Genomic DNA, 16,713 nt, shown 5'->3' with positions numbered 1-16,713 from the left:
TGTGTGTATGCAATGGGCATATTGATCTTGCTTCGAATCGTTGTAAAATACTAAGTATTTGTTCAAGCGGGACGATGAAAACGGAAAAAAATCCTCGAGTCATGAGGAACAGACCAACTTGACATCAACATGAAACAGATATGAAAATGACGTCACTTATGATTGTGACTGAGTCTTCTTATTTCAATATCCAGCAATATCACGGTAGGGACACCATAGAAGAGTTTCAGCGTTAAAGCCTAACCACTACCCTCGTTAGTGAAATTTAGACTACTTCACATTGAGCCTCAAGGTCTTGATTAATTGGTTGTCACTTTGACCGCGTCTGTCATACCGTCAGTTAATTCAAGGCAATCTTATTGTTTCTTTATTTGTCCATTGTTGTCTCCTTCTCTGCGCATTGTTGTTTCACAATATGTCTGTTTACATCTGTAGTGTCAGACAGTCTGGTACTCCGAATGTATGGACGTTTTTACAGTTATTCACCTCCCTGGACAGAATTTTCAATAGCCATCACACCACATTGAAATGCAGACAAAGACTTCAGTTTTACCAATTTCTCATGTTTTGTACATTTTATGATACATACCAATATCAATCAAGTGATATTGGTTAAACTGGTACTGGATGCTGACACAGGAAAACAGATCGTCTAGATATATAGCTTTGTACGTTGAATCACTTTTAGCTTTACAATACACTTAGTGAAGGGACATTCTCTTGACGTTGAACATCACAAGGGTTCACTTGAGAGGCCCTTCTTCATCTGTCCCCTGAGGGGGTACGTAAATCCCGAAACATTCGAAGTTAAATATAAGTTTATGTGATGTTTAAGCGTAGAATTTGTGTTCTGTTAAAATTCGGCTAAATTGTTTCTCCAACCACCAGCGGCTGAAGGGATGATGTAAAGTCATCTAGGGATCACGCAGTTAGCAAAAGTACTGAAAGTCCCCATGGTCCCCTGTATGATGATCTACCTTCAATGGTGATTTATAGTCCGTTTCTATATTGCCTCATGGTATATATTTTTAGTTATATGTTAGTTTTATATGTTTATATGTGATATATCCGTAGAACTACTATTCATCGTAAGCAGTTTTCTAGCTCTTAATAGTATTGATTTTCACTGATAATTAATCAACAAAAACTTCAGTGGCAGGTTTTTACGTTCTCAGTATATTGCTTTTGATATTCATATAAATTCGATGTTCTGGTCTCGATATGGCAACAATGGTAACGATGTGACACTAAATATTTACTCGGTCATTAATTTATTTCCGTATCAAAAACAATAAATCGAGAAAAGCTGTCATCGAAGGACTGTAAAATACTAGATTATCACATATATGAACATAAAACTAGTGTATAAAAATGAAAAGTGTATTTGAAGAAGAAAACACAGTATAAAACAACAAGACAATTCAATATGAAACAACTGAAGGTAGAAGGTGGGTCCCAGCTGGATCTACACCATCACTTCAGCTGTTAGACACATCTGGAATTTAGACACATCTGGCCAGAAATTAAAAATACACGTGTTCTACGCTTAAAATCAGTGGAAAGCTTAAATTTGCTGTGAATGCTTTAGGACTTGTGCACCTTCTCAGGAGGGCAATAATTTTACAAAACCTTAACCCCTCCCGATGATACAGTATTGGCATGTAATAAAGCTGTTCTTTTGTATGACTATTTTGACCCTTCTGGTATTCCATACATTCAATGTCAAGTAACAGTTTAAGGAATTCTACCATGCTCTCTAACAGAATTTCAACAGGAGTTGTGGAAGGTAGTTGACATATCCAACCAATCAAAAAACACGTAAAATTTGGAACATTTTTTTAGACCGAAGGCCATGTCATTCCAAAGAGATAGCTGAGTGGTTTCATGTAAGTCACCTGTTGGAAAGCAGAACTTCACATGGGCTAAATACCTACTGTATCTATCCCTTGTATATGTGTGTTTCCAACGCAGAAAAAAGCAATAATTTCTTTACCTTACCTTAAAAGCCATCCCTGTGTCAAAGCGACTGTGTCGACGGTAACTAGCTCAAAATTGTTTCTTCTGCCCCAACCTCTTTGATCGGTAATGCAACACATCTGCGATGCCACTTCTTATTCCATACACTGATTACATAGTTAGCACAAAAACTTACATCCGTGGTCCGATGCAGAGGAAGTGGGACACCCAAGTACGTATTAATAAGGTTTATACAATAAAGCCATTTGTTGGTTACATCTGCTTAGGTTGTCAATCCAGATTTGAAGAGGTCATGATGCGACGATGTCGTATTGGCCATGTTAGATACAGTCACGATTATCTATTGAAAGGCGAAGATTTTCTTCTTTGTATCCCTTCTGCTGAAAGAATGACGGTCAAACATGTCCTGCCTGACTGTGTTGAGTTTTCCATTACAACGGATACCTATTTCAAAACACGATCTATGAATGATCTTTTTCACTGTCAGTTCTTATGTAATTATGACATTTTTTTGAAAAATACATTTGTTAAATGATTTGTAAATAGACAAATGTTTTAACATTAGCAGTTTAAATTAGTAACTTATATAGATTGTCAGTAGCTGTATCCTCAAAGGGGGTTAAACTACTGTAAAATTATTGCCCTCCTAAGAGGGTACGTAAGTCCCAAAACATCCCAAGTAAACTGAAACTTTCCATGTTCTTAATCGTAGCGTGTATGCCCTTTTATGAATCCATCTAGGGTCCATGCAGGAAGCAAATGTACCTTAAGTCACCATGATCTCTGGCATGGTGGCCTACCTTCATTTGCTAGTAGTCTATAGCCTCACTTTACATTGTGTAGTCATTTCTGGTTAAATGCTTTAGATTTAGTTACTAGTTTAATATGGCTATCTGTGATACACTAGTGGTGTTACTGGTTGTCGTCAGCTGGGTGTTAGTTTCTAATTTTCGTGATGTAAAATATAATTACTATATGAAATATTGCCGAAGTGACCATGAATATTAACTCACTCACTCCAATAATATATACACACTGCCGGCAATGTTCTCAAGATATTAGCTATATCGTGATCATACTAAATCATACTCGAATTCCGTTTTCAAGTAAAACGGATATTTAGATATACTTTGTCCTAGTGCCTCCCGTCTCTTTTGGAATAGGGGTGGTGGGGTAGCCTAATGATTAGAAACGTAAAAGACACCGGTTCGATTCCCCATATGATCACAATGTGTGAAGCCCATTTCCGGTGTCCCCCGCCGTGTTATCACCAGAATATCTTTAAAATTGACATGAGAGCAAGCAAACTCACTCCCTCACTCAAATCAGATCATTGTTTTCCATAATTCATTTCAAACATTCATACCATCTCTCTAGACTCAGACTGCAGCCGGTTGAATCAATATCATCCCACACGCAGGTACTTTCACGAGAGGAATTATATGTTGTGAAATGAGAAAGAAACAACATGGTGAAACATTAGGCAGTTACTAAAACTAGGTCCGAAACCCTGGACCTCCCGTGTGTGACCGTGTGAAGTTCTGAAGGACCCAAGACAAAGTCTTAGACCTTGGTGGTGGACACAATCAAGTAGTTTCAGGCTGCTTTTACAGGCTCCACCATACACGATGGAGCCATAATCAAGTTTGGAAGGGACAAGTGATCTGTATAAGTGGGAGAGTAGCTTGATCCCCTCCCAACTTTGAGTTCGAAACGACTTTCGGTAAATCGACTGCCTTCAGGCATTTAGTTTTTAGGGATTTGATATGTGGCAAAAAAGTTAAATGGGAGTCGAGAATAAGACCCAAGAACTTAGCCTCCTTCACAACTTTTATGAGAGTGCCATTTAAAAATAGTTCCGGATCCTTATAATGCCTATATTTTCTACAAAAGTGAAGGCAATTAGTTTTAGACTTTGAGAATTTAAAGCCGTTTTCTAGACACCATTTATTTATTTTATGTAAACACAACTGCAATTGCCGTTCAATAGTATGCATATTTTTACCACGACAAGAAATATTAAAATCATTCACAACAAAAAGTGATTCGTCTATTGAATCCTTTAAAATCTTGGATGAACTGTTGATTTTAATACTAAACAATGTGACAGAGACAATACTTCCTTGTGGTACACCCTGATAATAATGGTCAGACAGGGTAGAACCCACTCGGACTTGAAATTGTCTGTCACTCAAAAAACGTAAAATAAGAGGAGGGAAACGACCCCTCAAACCGAAATCATGTAAATCTTTTAAAATACCATGCTTCAAGGTGGTACCGTATGCTTTCTCAAGATCAAAGAATATCGATATTGCATGGTGTTTATTAACTACTGCATTTGTAACGAAGGATTCAAGTCGTACCAAATGATCAATGGCACTACGGTTTTTTCTAAAACCACACTGAATATTTGTTATAAGGTTATTGGTTTCAAGATACCATGTTGACCTATTGTTTACCATTCGTTCCATGGTTTTACAAACATAACTCGTTAAAGAGGTTGGTCTGTAATTAGACGGATCGGTATGATCCCAGCCGGGATTTGGAATAGGGACAACAATGGCATTACACCACGAAGTTGGAAACTCTCCTGAAGTCCATTTGTGATCAAATATTTCTAAAAGGATTTCTAAACATGAGTCGGGCAAATGCTTTAGAAGCTGGTAGTGAATTTTATCAGCTCCTGTTGCAGTATTATGAGCTTGCTCAAGGGCAGTATGGAGCTCATATAATGAAAATAATCTTCACCATTGTCTGAATTAAAATTAATTTTTTTCTTCTCCTGTTCTGATATTGTTGAAACCCGTGAAGGTCCCTGGGTAGAATAGGCCTTCAGCAACCCATGCTTGCCATAAAAGGCGACTCAGCTTGTCGTAAGAGGCGAATAACGGGATTGGGTGGTCAGGCTCGCTGACTTGGTTGACGCGCGTCATCGGTTCCCAATTGCGCAGATCGATACTCATGTTGTTGATCACTGGATTGTCTGGTCCAGACTCGATTATTTACAGACCGCCGCCATATAGCTGTAATATTGCTGAGTGCGGCGTAAAACTAAACTCACTCACTCACTCACTGATATTGTTGAACATAATTTGATGAAGATGAATGCTTGGCTAAGGTCGCACCAAGTTTATTTGCAATGCCAGGTTTATTAGTTAATATAGTATCACCGTCCTTCAGATAATGAGCAGAAAATTTGGAGCCTTTGCCCTTTATTCTTTGGATCATGTTCCACACCTTTGACAGGTGTACGTGAATTTATTTTGGAAACATAATCTCGCCAAGACTGACGTTTGTTTTGTTTAAATGCACGTCTAGCCTTGGCGTTAGTAATTCTGACTTTGTCTAAATTATGGACAGTAGGATGTTTGCGAAAATAGTTGTCACCTTTCTTCCTACACTTTCTAGCCTGTTTACATTCATTAGTAAACCATGGTTTACGAATGTGCGGAATTGGAGAGGACTGTGGAATTGTTTTGCCAGCAATGTCGTTAAGGATGCTCGAAAACGACTGTATAGGATCTTCACTGTCCTTCAAAAGATCACGCTTCAAGTGTTCAACACACAGATGGAGGAGTGTACAAACTGCAGAATGTCAAAACAATGTGTAAAGTCAGGCGAACTGCAACTGTTTGAAGATTCGTATTTAGAGTAACAGGGCTATGAGTGACACTCTGATGAACCAAAATAGAAGCACCTCCAGTTGTTCGATGTCCCGGAGGAGAAAAAGAATGATAATTGTTGAACTGTCTTAAAGTAAAGGTATCTGTAGTTTTTAAATACGTCTCTTGGAGACACAGCACTGATGGCTGAAAGTTCTGTATTAGCAATTGCATTACGCTGAAATTGTTTTTTCAGTCCTCTACAATTCCACTGCAGTATATGTGACAACTGTGTCATGGTGCCTCAATGGGCCATCTTTCACGTGAATGGGAAGACGAACTATTCCTCCGCCTGTCCTGTTGGGACAGAGTTTACCTCCATGTCTAGAGGTGACATACACCTCCACTCCGATGTTAAAATAGCCTGCTTTGATGGAATCAGGAAGGGACGAACGAGCAAAAGTCATTAAGTATGTATTGGTGTTAATGATAACACCATCTTTCTTTATTGTGAAACGTTTCACAGCAGTTACTCGGTAGTGATTTCATCCTCAGACATGTCAGACAGGCAACAAACATGTCACGAACAATGCCTCGACAAGAGTTCAGAGACCTGTGCATAGTCACAGCAACCTCAATATTTGCAAATGTTTTGATTGACAGCAAATTGAGAGACTGTTGTCTGTCTCAGTGCACACTCCACAAGAAGCTAACCACTACGGAGACAAATATAGCTTTCAAAATGGCAAATGGGTTTAGTTTGATTGGTGAAAAATCAACAGCCTCGATCACCAGAAATCGTGCCCATGAATCATTGTTAACAGAAGTATTTCCAGATGAAACATCCAAATACTCAAGACTTCTTTTCTTTTCGCTGCGAGATGAACCAGAGTTTATTAGTGCCATGATGAAAGGAAAACGTTTCATCACCCCTGCTCCCCACCCACCATGGAGTGTCAACAAGGACGGTGTCAAATAGCATCGGATATGCGTGACCAGCCGATTGGTCAAACCGGGCCCATTCGACCACCCGTCTAGGTGAAGTCAGGGTCAAAGTGGTGTGTTGAGCAACAGGAACACGGTTCCAGGCCCCTGTTACTCTCAACCACCAGGATCCCTTCCTCCACCGACGCAGGGCCGCAACCCACGGCCAACGGGTTGGTGGACCAAATATCCCCCCCCCCCCGGGTCCAAAACGGGGGTGTCGGCGAGCTCTTGGCGTTACCCAGCACCCACCACGAGGAGGTGGGTCGCCACGGTGCCTTCAGTGTGACGAGCAAACGCCTAAACCACTACACTACCCCATCGCCCCAATATTATTTACTCCATCGCCCCAATGTAATAATAAAGTCAATCAATTCAATGTGTCTGATCTAATATTTCTAACCCTTTACAATATATAAGTGAACCCATGAACACTGTTAGAATTGGCTTTGTCCAACCTGTGCCTGTCTCAAGAGGAGACTTATCATTATCGGTTGGTCAGACTTGCGCCAATCTACACAGCAAAAGCTGACATGTGTCGGCCAAGCGTAGATCGACGCTCATAATGTTGAGCATTTGATTGTCTGGAATATTCGAGTATACAAACAAGACATCGTGGATTTTATATGTGTATACTAGTATCAGTTCTTTTGTAATACAGATACAGAATGGCATTGAAACACAGGTATCTGAACATATCAGGGGGCAAAAATCTATTTGGTATTCCAGATTATGTCCCCCTCGAAAAAAGCCGATTTTCGTTTCACAATACTGTCCAGGGAAGATGTATCTGTGTCTGATTTTCCCATGAAAAGTAAGCACATGTTAACATCCTGTTCCTCCTTCAGTGGCCACAAAGCTCCAGTCAGCCTGGCTACCCAGACCCAACGTACCTCCAGGACCCTACAAGACAAGCAACGACATGGGCGACCTACATGATGCAACTGAATGGCTATGGGAATAACATCTCTAACATGGTCTGGAACATACAGGGTAGGTCATTAAACGTTAGAAGTGGTATAGGAAAAGAGGCGTGAGTGAGGAATTAAAGTTAAATATTTCAGCAATATATGGTGACTTAATCAAGTTATGTATTTATCAATAATTAAAGATAACTTATAAAGTTTTGTCAACGAAGGACAGTAAAACTACTAGATTATCATAGGTATTAATTTCCGACTAGTGATTAAATCTAAAATATTTAACTATGCATGACAATACAATGCAAAACAATCTATAGAAGCGAAGGCCATAGAATATAAGAATAGGCTGTAAATCGCCAACAACAGCAGGGTGATCACCATACCAAGGAGCATGGGGGCTGTGTATTTGTACCTGACAGGGTTTAGATGGATTTACCGCATCCCTTCAGATGTTAGCAATTTCTGATAATCCAGCGATGTGCTGAAGCTTAAAATTGTACTACGTTTAAATTTACAATACTTGTTTTGGAGACTTATCTACCCTCTCAGGAGGACGATCATTTTACTTTAACTCCCTTCCAGGATGCAGCCACTAAGAATATCAGCAGTTAATTGAACGTACCAATCATAAAACAGAATCTGGAGCGTACAGGGAAACTGAACACCCAAATGTGGCCTTTTGTATACAACAAGTAGTTTAACACGGAATGAATATGTCTTAGACATACGGTTCTCGAATTCTCATTTACAGGACTAAACTGGCCACAATGGATGAATAAGTCGGAGCATAAAGGCATGTTCCCCAATAATGTTGATGCTGCAGCAGAGCTTGTGTCACTGATGGTTGAGAGTGCCAATAACTACACAGGAGGACGAATTCCCTACATATTTGAAGTCATCAATGAACCTGATTGGAAGGAAAAGTTTATTGACCCGCAAACTAATGTCGATTTCAACAGGGCAGTTGCTGACAAACTGAAATCCAGATTTGGAATGAAAGTTGCCGGACCAACATACACCAGTATGGCCTTACGCGAAGCCGATGAGAATAACTTCACATTCTGGAAGAGAACTGCTCAGTTTCTGGATATGTCCCTTGATCACTTGGACTTTTTCTCTTTCCATTCATACAACTATCTCCGTGTATCAAATAGAAATTATTCTTATTTTGGCATAAATCAAGCTCGTTTAGTTGCTTCTCTAGACATGGTGGAGAATTACTCTTCCCTCAAGAAAGGAAGAAATGTTCAGTTAGTAAACACAGAATTTGGAAGAGGTAACGTTTTCGGGGTCGGCCCCAGTTTTGAAAATGGACTGATAGAGTTTGAAACCATTTATCAACCAAATGGCTTCATGTTTACCTTCCTTAGTATGAGAGAGTTTATAGACAGAGTTACCATATTTTTCCTCGCAAATGAACAATTCCCAGGTCATACTTCGCTCAGGAATTCCTTATTTACCGTTGATGGCCATCCGCTTCAACCAACCAAATTCTTCACGTTTTGGCAAAACTTTACTAATGATCAAAAGTTTCTTCGAGTCTCGAGTCAGTATAATGAACAGGAGAGAATGGTCGCACCTCTTGCCCTGGCAAACCCTCTCACCAAGGAGATGGTAGTTCTTCTCCACAACTATGGTAGTAAATTTGAAAATGTTAAACTGGACTTTCCCCAAAACTGGCTTAACCCATCCACGGGTGAAGAAACATGCGTTCTTCTCGAAAATGGTCATCCAGCTATTCATGCTAATTATCATTTTAACATATCGAATGGCATCGTTGATCTCCCCGGCTCATCAACCTGCTTCTACAAGTTCAAAACCAACTACAACTTTGCTGGACTACGCACGGACAACGAGACCACATATTACGGCAAGGACATGATTATACCAATCACCAACGGACATGCGCAAACAACCATCAGTCTGCCCAGTTACAGATACCATACCGCTCATCTTAGAGTGGGAGTGAGCAGAAACTTTAATGTCGACACAAAACCCCATACAGCTGCGTTCAATGGTCAGACATTGTCTTCAAGCTACATGCTGTTTGATGCCATGAAGATTGAGGGGAAAACAACATGGCACGTTTGGGAGTTCATGGTCCCCGAATCACAGGTCCACACAACCAACACTGTCAGCATGACCTTTGATGGAGATGGTGGTCACGTGACATCTGTTGCACTTGTTGGAAAACTTCAGTAGATAAATTTTACTTTAAGAATATTCATCTTGTTTTGATTCATATCAAAGATAAGAAAAGTAACAGTGTGAGTGAGTTAATGTTTATCGTCTCATGAACAACGTTCACAATTCACAATGCTGTTGAGTAAACACACACTAACTATCTCAGTTACTTACACATAACAACACATATAGATTTACATAAGACATGTCAATAAAAATCAAAACTAATTAACTACTTAAACTACTGAAAAGATTCTTCTTGGATTAAGCTTTGAAACAAATGCTAAACAAATGATGATTGTGAAGATGTCTGATTTTCAGTCTTAGATCCTGATGATGAATGAGTTATTTATGTGTTACGACTGATGCTCAAGTAACAGGACTTTTCTGACTTGGCCCAAAAGATATAGCTACAGTGACCAGAGTTAGGTTTACGCCTCTTTCAGTAACGTTGCGGCAATATCACAGCGGGGTAAATGGGCTCTGCAGTCTAATTATAACCCATGTGGGGAATCTATTGCGAGCTTTAGGCGTGACACACAAACGATAAAACCACCACGAGCTCTGTGATAACATTCTCCTGTGGCATGTCAGGCAGTGCTGTCCCGAATGATGCATCGACATGAATGTCAATATTGGCAAATGTTTTGACAGACAAAAGATCAAGAGGCTCTGCCTGTGAACATTCATTCCACCAGGAGTTAATCACTGTGGGGACGTTCTTTACTTCACCCCAAATCCCTGCGTGAGTTGTGTGTTATGCCACTTTGTGTGTTATTCCAGCATTATCACAGCGGGGACAGGAGAAATGGGTTTCCGCATGAGAAGAATCAAAACCAGGCATTCGCCATGACGACCGAACACTTTAACCACTAGGCCACCCCTTACATCCCCGAGACAGCCATAGAAATGGCAAAAAGGTTTAACTTAATAGGGATATCGTATTGAACAAAAGAATCCCACGACAAGCAGATTACCTAATTAGACCAACTTGTAGGGGGATAAGTGTGCTGACTAATATGACGTCATTACACTCGAAAACATGTACTTTTGCCAGTGGAGCCTTGTCCAAGAAGCAGAAAATGTCGGTGAATTTTCTCATGTGTCAGAGACATTTTCAAAGAGATAACACTTCTTTTCGTATATACATTCCAGCTGCGCCCAGGTCATAGTGTGACAGCTTGACACACTTTGAAATTGACGTTGACATAATGCAGAATGAGCTGAGGTTATTTTCTATGGAGTTTAAGACACTCGGTCTTATCATCCTCTTTGTTTACCCTTATCTCAAATATTTGAAGATATATAAAACTGTCACGTGCTGCTGTCACATGTTTAAAACAAACATTTAAAAGTGTCTGCTGGTGAACAGAAGTATCATACTTTCACTGCAAAATGTTGTCACTGCTTCTGTATCCCTTGTTCCTGTATGGAGCGGCATTCGCTGACACAACCGTCACAGTCTACAACGAATGGCTCTCTCAAGGCGGACGTGTCCACTATGAACCTGAAAGATGGAATAAAATAAACGGCCTCCCCGGACAGAACCAAATTCCAAACTGTAAATCTGTCGGAGCAGCTCCCGGACGGTGGGTTAACAGAGACCTGAGGGATGGTCTTTTTGTCAATGTAAGTACAAGATGAATCGCTTTATGCATACGTGACTGGAAATTAGGAAATATAATTCAATGTCATTGTTGATGTAGATTCTAACCCTACTGAATTCACAGTTTGAAGAGAATTTGGTCAAAATCTTGTTTTACCATCCTGAAAAGTTGAACAAGGCAATCCGTGTGTGTGAGTATTAATTTTTATCAGATTGTTGTTGATAGTGCAAAGATTAACTTGTATAGAACTGTGATAATATCATATTATAATATTAAATATATTATATATTTATATGTAATATTTTCTTTGCTGCAAATGTTTGTTCTTTCCCATCAAAAGCGTACATTGACTTAAATGAAGAAATATGTTCAAAAGATCCAAGGTTGGCACCACTTACCCAAAATGAACACTGATTAATACCCTTAAGCCTCATCTTGTTCACTGAAAACGGGAACAATATTAGATGAGATAGATACAAGTGTGTGGATTGACGACGCCTCTAGCAATATTCTACCATTATCACGGCGGGTGACACCAGAACACACATGCACGACTATATGCTATCGATTAAACTAAGCGAGCGAGTGTGTTAAGTACAATAATTGTGGCAACAGTTTTTGTTTAACTCTTTGGTGGGGGTGTTTTTCAAGCAGGAGTTTAACAAGCAGACAGAACTCGAACATGTAATGTACTTCACTATGGTCATTTCGGAGATCATATATCCAACCAATACACTCAAAATAACAATGATGAAGCGTTATGACATTAAAAACTTTTATCATGAAGATACTACTAATCTCACATGCACGTGTATACCCCGTATGTGACGTAGCACCCCCTCCTCACTGTTAGAGACATGTTGCAGACAGAACGACCCCTACCTCAGTTCATACAAATTACACAGCGCTTAATACAAAGGATCAGTTTGCTGATTTCTGATTTCGTTGACATATCTCATCATATCCCAATAGCGAAGATGCATACTTTTCATGGTGGTCTGTGCATTCTATGCAATACTTGAAAAATTCTTGAAATACTTATCCCATGTAATGGAGAGATCAAGACAGTCAAGCAGGACATGCTTGGCCGTTATTCTCTCATCACAAACGATATAAATGATCCTAACCTTTTAATAGGTATTCGTGTGTATATCTAGTATGACATTGCGACATCGTCGAGGAATGACTTTCTGCTGACCACAGCTCAAATGTTGCCGATAATAACAAATAAGAAATAATGGAAGTTTTACTAATTACATACAAGAATTATGTGTACTCTTCACAAAAAAGTAGGGGAACCTTCAGTCTTGTAGAAAGAAAACTCATTAAGGAACATTACCATGACATTCATCTTGTGTATGAAGCATCATTTCAAGTTATCACCAAACGCAAACAAAATCCATGGGAAGAACTTGCACAACGTGGGAGCCTCCTACACGTGCATGAGGTGTGATTATGAATCTTGACGTTTTTCAGGCAGGTCGATAAATCACTGTAGATCATTTTCTCCGATAATTTTCTTACATCTGTGCATGGTCAGGGTTTCCAGGGTCAAATCCCACACTATTGACTGAAAATTGTAAACCAGCCACAAGGGGGATAACTGAACGAACAGCTTTGCTTTGAATAAAATTCATGTGGTGATTCACTCTCAAAATATCCATTATTATTGCTTCAACATTGATTAAATCCCATATATCTCCCAATTTCGACAATCGTACATTGAAAGTTCAGTGCCCCTACTTTTAAGACTATGTATATTACATATCCACTATGCAAATAAAGTACAACTCCTTGAACATATGAGTGAGCATCGTCACATTGTTAATATTTCAGCAGTGTCATGACGAACACATTTTATAATTTGAGGATGAATATAGAAGATTAAACCCACTCCACGATGGGGTGAAGGTATGAGTTTAGTTTTAGGCCGTACTCACCAGTATTCCAGCTATCCGGCGGCAGGATGTATATAAATGATCGAGTCTGGACCAGACAATCCAGTGATCAACAGCATTACCATCGATCTACGCAGTTGTGAACCGATGACATGTGTCAACCACGTCAGCGACCACTTGATCCCGTTAGTCGCCTAGTATGACACCATGGGTTGCTGAAGGCCTATTTTACAACTGATCTAAACAGGTCGGTCGACGATGAACATTAAAACTACTAAAATAGAATATTATTAAAAAAACATACTAATCAGGCCCTTGTAACCTTTCCGGTAATCTTAGTTTTTGCCACTCTTTGAACACAAATCGTTGTTCAGAAATTCTATCCAGGGACAATGAATTTAATCCTCACGTGAATCTGGCCGGTTTGTTGTCTAAAGCTGTAAACAGCAAGTTCCAGTTCTGTGGGGGTGGTCTGTAGATAATGAGCAGATCGAGTGATCAATATCATGGGCATCATTCTACGCAATTAGGATAGGGTTAGCTAGTTAGCTAGCCTCGCCAGTCCAGTTATGTATCTCTCACCACAAGCATGTGTTACTAAAGATCATTTCTCACCTTGATCTTTCTTGGGTTAACCCTCACATGAAAGTTATACAGACGTTAACAGTTTTCTTTCACATAGATAACTGGCCAATCTATACTATGTCATTCAGTGGCCACAAAGTCCTAGTCAGCCTGGCTACCCAGACCCAACGTACCTCCAGGACCCTGCAAGACAAGCAACGACATGGGCGACCTACATCATGCAACTGAATGGCTATGGAAATAACATCTCTAACATGGTTTGGAACATACAGGGTACGGCATTAAAACGTTTTTTGAACGGTATAGGAAAAAAAGAGCATAGACAGAGACAACTACGGTCAAAGCCATCTTCCAGTCCTGTTCCAGCATTGATGATTCGCTTGAGTGGTTTAGTCATTAGCCACTCTTCCAGTATCTCTCTCTCTTATCCACATACAAAGATACACAGTGATTAGAGAGTGTTTGGTTTCCGAAAGTGATTTAACGTGAAAGGTACCGGGATCCGACGTAATAGGAATGTTTTTGACTAGTGTCTCTTATTCACATTTACTGGTTTGAGCTGGCCGTGGCGGATGAATAAGTCACAACATGGATACAAATTCCCCAATGATGAAGATGCTACATCTGAGTTTGTGTCACTGATGGCTGAGAGTGGATCCCGAATGAGACTGAACCTAACTCTTAACAGAATCTGTAGCTTACCTAGAAACTAAAATCGCAAATATCTCTTATACTGCACGGAAGGTAGTTTAACATTGAACGAATGTCTTTGGCTTAAGTGTCTCGTATTTGTCATTTGCAGGTTTGAGCTGGCCACAATGGATGAATAAGTCGGAGCATAAAGGCATGTTCCCCAATAATGTTGATGCTGCAGCAGAATTTGTGTCACTGATGGTTGAGAGTGCCAATAACTACACAGGAGGACGAATTCCCTACATATTTGAAGTCATCAATGAACCTGATTGGGTGGAAAGAATTATTGACCCCAAAACGAATATAGACTTCCACAGGGCTGTCGCTGACAAATTGAAATCACGAACTGGAATCAAAGTTGCTGGGCCATCGTACACCAGTATGGCTTTACGACTAGCAGACGAAAATAACTTCACATTCTGGAACAAAACTGCTCACTTTCTAGACATGACACTTGATCACTTGGACTTTTTCTCTTTCCATTCATATAACTTTCTCCGTGAATCCAAGGGACATTATTCTTGTTCTGGCATAACGCAAGCTCGTTTAGTTGCTTCTCTAGACATGGTGGAGAATTACTCTTTCCTCAAGAAAGGAAGAAATGTTCAGTTAGTAAACACAGAATTTGGAAGAGGTAACGTTTTCGGGGTCAGTCCCACTTTTGAAAATGGACTGATAGAGTTTGAAACCATTTATCAACCAAATGGCTTCATGTTTACCTTCCTTAATATGAGAGAGTTTATAGACAGAGTTACCATATTTTTCCTCGCAAATGGACAATATCCAGGTCATACTTCCCTCAGGGATTCCTTGTTTACTGTTGATGGCCATCCGCTTCAACCAACCAAATTTTTCATGTTTTGGCAAAACTTTACTAATGATCAAAAATTTCTTCGAATGTCAAGTCAGTATAATCAACAGGAGAGAATGGTTGCACCTCTTGCCCTGGCAAACCCTCTCACCAAGGAGATGGTAGTTCTTCTCCACAACTATGGAAGTAAATTTGAGAATGTTAAACTGGACTTTCCCCAAAACTGGCTTAACCCTTCCACGGGTGAAGAAACATGCGTTCTGTTCGAAAATGGCCATCTAGCTATTCATGCTAATTATCATTTTAACATATCGAATGGCATCGTTGATCTCCCCGGCTCATCAACCTGCTTCTACAAGTTCAAAACCAACTACAACTTTGCTGGACTACGCACGAACAATGAGAACACATACTACGGGAAGGACATGGTCATACCAATCAACAATGGACATGCGCAAACAACTATCTATCTGCCCACCTCTGGGTACCATACCGCTCATCTTAGAGTGGGAGTGAGCAGAGACCTTAATGTCGACGCAAAACCCCATACAGTTGAGTTCAATGGCCAGACATTGTCTTCAAGCTACATGCTGTTTGATGCCATGAAGGTTGACGGGAAAACAACATGGAACGTTTGGGTCTTCATGGTCCCCGAATCACAGGTCCACCAGACCAATACTGTCAGCATGACCTTTGATGGAGATGGTGGTCACGTGACATCTGTTGCACTTGTTGTTGGAAAACTTCAGTAGATAAATTTTATTTTTTGAATATTCTTTGCTTGTTTTGATTGATATCACACATAACAAAAAAAAATGAGTGAATTAATATTTATAGTCACATTAGCAAAATGCCAGATTTCAAAGGTTATATTTCGCAACAAAGACTTTTATACTATTTTGAAAAAAGTGACCAATAAAACCAACAAGAATATCTCAGTATCAAGAATTAAAACTAGAATCTCTCTCTCAAAATGGATCTAAAATTAGGACAATACAGTATACAGCTGGGCTGTAGATCACCAACAACTGAAGGTTAATCACAATACTATGAACCAAGGAACCTTGCAGTGCCTTTGCCACATGTGAAAACACATCCGAAGAGTTGTGATTAATTTGATTCATAAACAAGTTTAAGTTTAAGAATGCTCATAAGAGAGCAGAGAATACACTCTTAATCATGTTTCCAAAACGGACTGTAGAACACCACACTATAGACCATTTGAAGTACATTAACATATATTTTACGACTGAAAACAAAGTAGCCTTAAATTTACTTTGAAAGACATGATCTAACGTACTTTTACTAGAGGACAACATTTACAATACTGTAAATCCTTTTGAACCAACCATTAACAATCTTAGACACCAATCTGATCTAAAGACTCTAAAATACCCAACATCCTCTTACAAAACATATCAATAGACAATTAGCCGAAAACTAATTAAC

General features: G+C 39.6%; 2 protein-coding genes across 2 annotated transcripts; both read left to right on the top strand.

Annotated features, from left to right (window-relative positions):
- Nucleotides 1–2,101: 2,101 nt before the first annotated feature.
- LOC137272104 (beta-porphyranase A-like) lies at nucleotides 2,102–9,688 on the top strand. The gene is made up of 3 exons (XM_067804467.1): nucleotides 2,102–2,188; nucleotides 7,412–7,556; nucleotides 8,238–9,688. The coding sequence occupies exons 1-3, from the start codon at nucleotides 2,102–2,104 to the stop codon at nucleotides 9,686–9,688; spliced, it is 1,683 nt and encodes a 560-aa protein (XP_067660568.1).
- A 1,285-nt stretch (nucleotides 9,689–10,973) lies between these two features.
- Nucleotides 10,974–16,035, top strand: LOC137290751 (beta-porphyranase A-like). Its single transcript, XM_067821871.1, has 3 exons — nucleotides 10,974–11,299; nucleotides 13,889–14,033; nucleotides 14,563–16,035. Exons 1-3 carry the CDS (start codon nucleotides 11,066–11,068, stop codon nucleotides 16,014–16,016), a joined length of 1,833 nt encoding a protein of 610 aa, XP_067677972.1. The 5' UTR covers nucleotides 10,974–11,065; the 3' UTR covers nucleotides 16,017–16,035.
- Nucleotides 16,036–16,713: the final 678 nt, after the last annotated feature.

This window comes from Haliotis asinina, chromosome 1 (genome assembly GCF_037392515.1).
Source record: "Haliotis asinina isolate JCU_RB_2024 chromosome 1, JCU_Hal_asi_v2, whole genome shotgun sequence".
Lineage (NCBI taxonomy): Eukaryota > Metazoa > Mollusca > Gastropoda > Lepetellida > Haliotidae > Haliotis > Haliotis asinina.
This window is presented reverse-complemented; position numbering and strand designations above follow the sequence as displayed.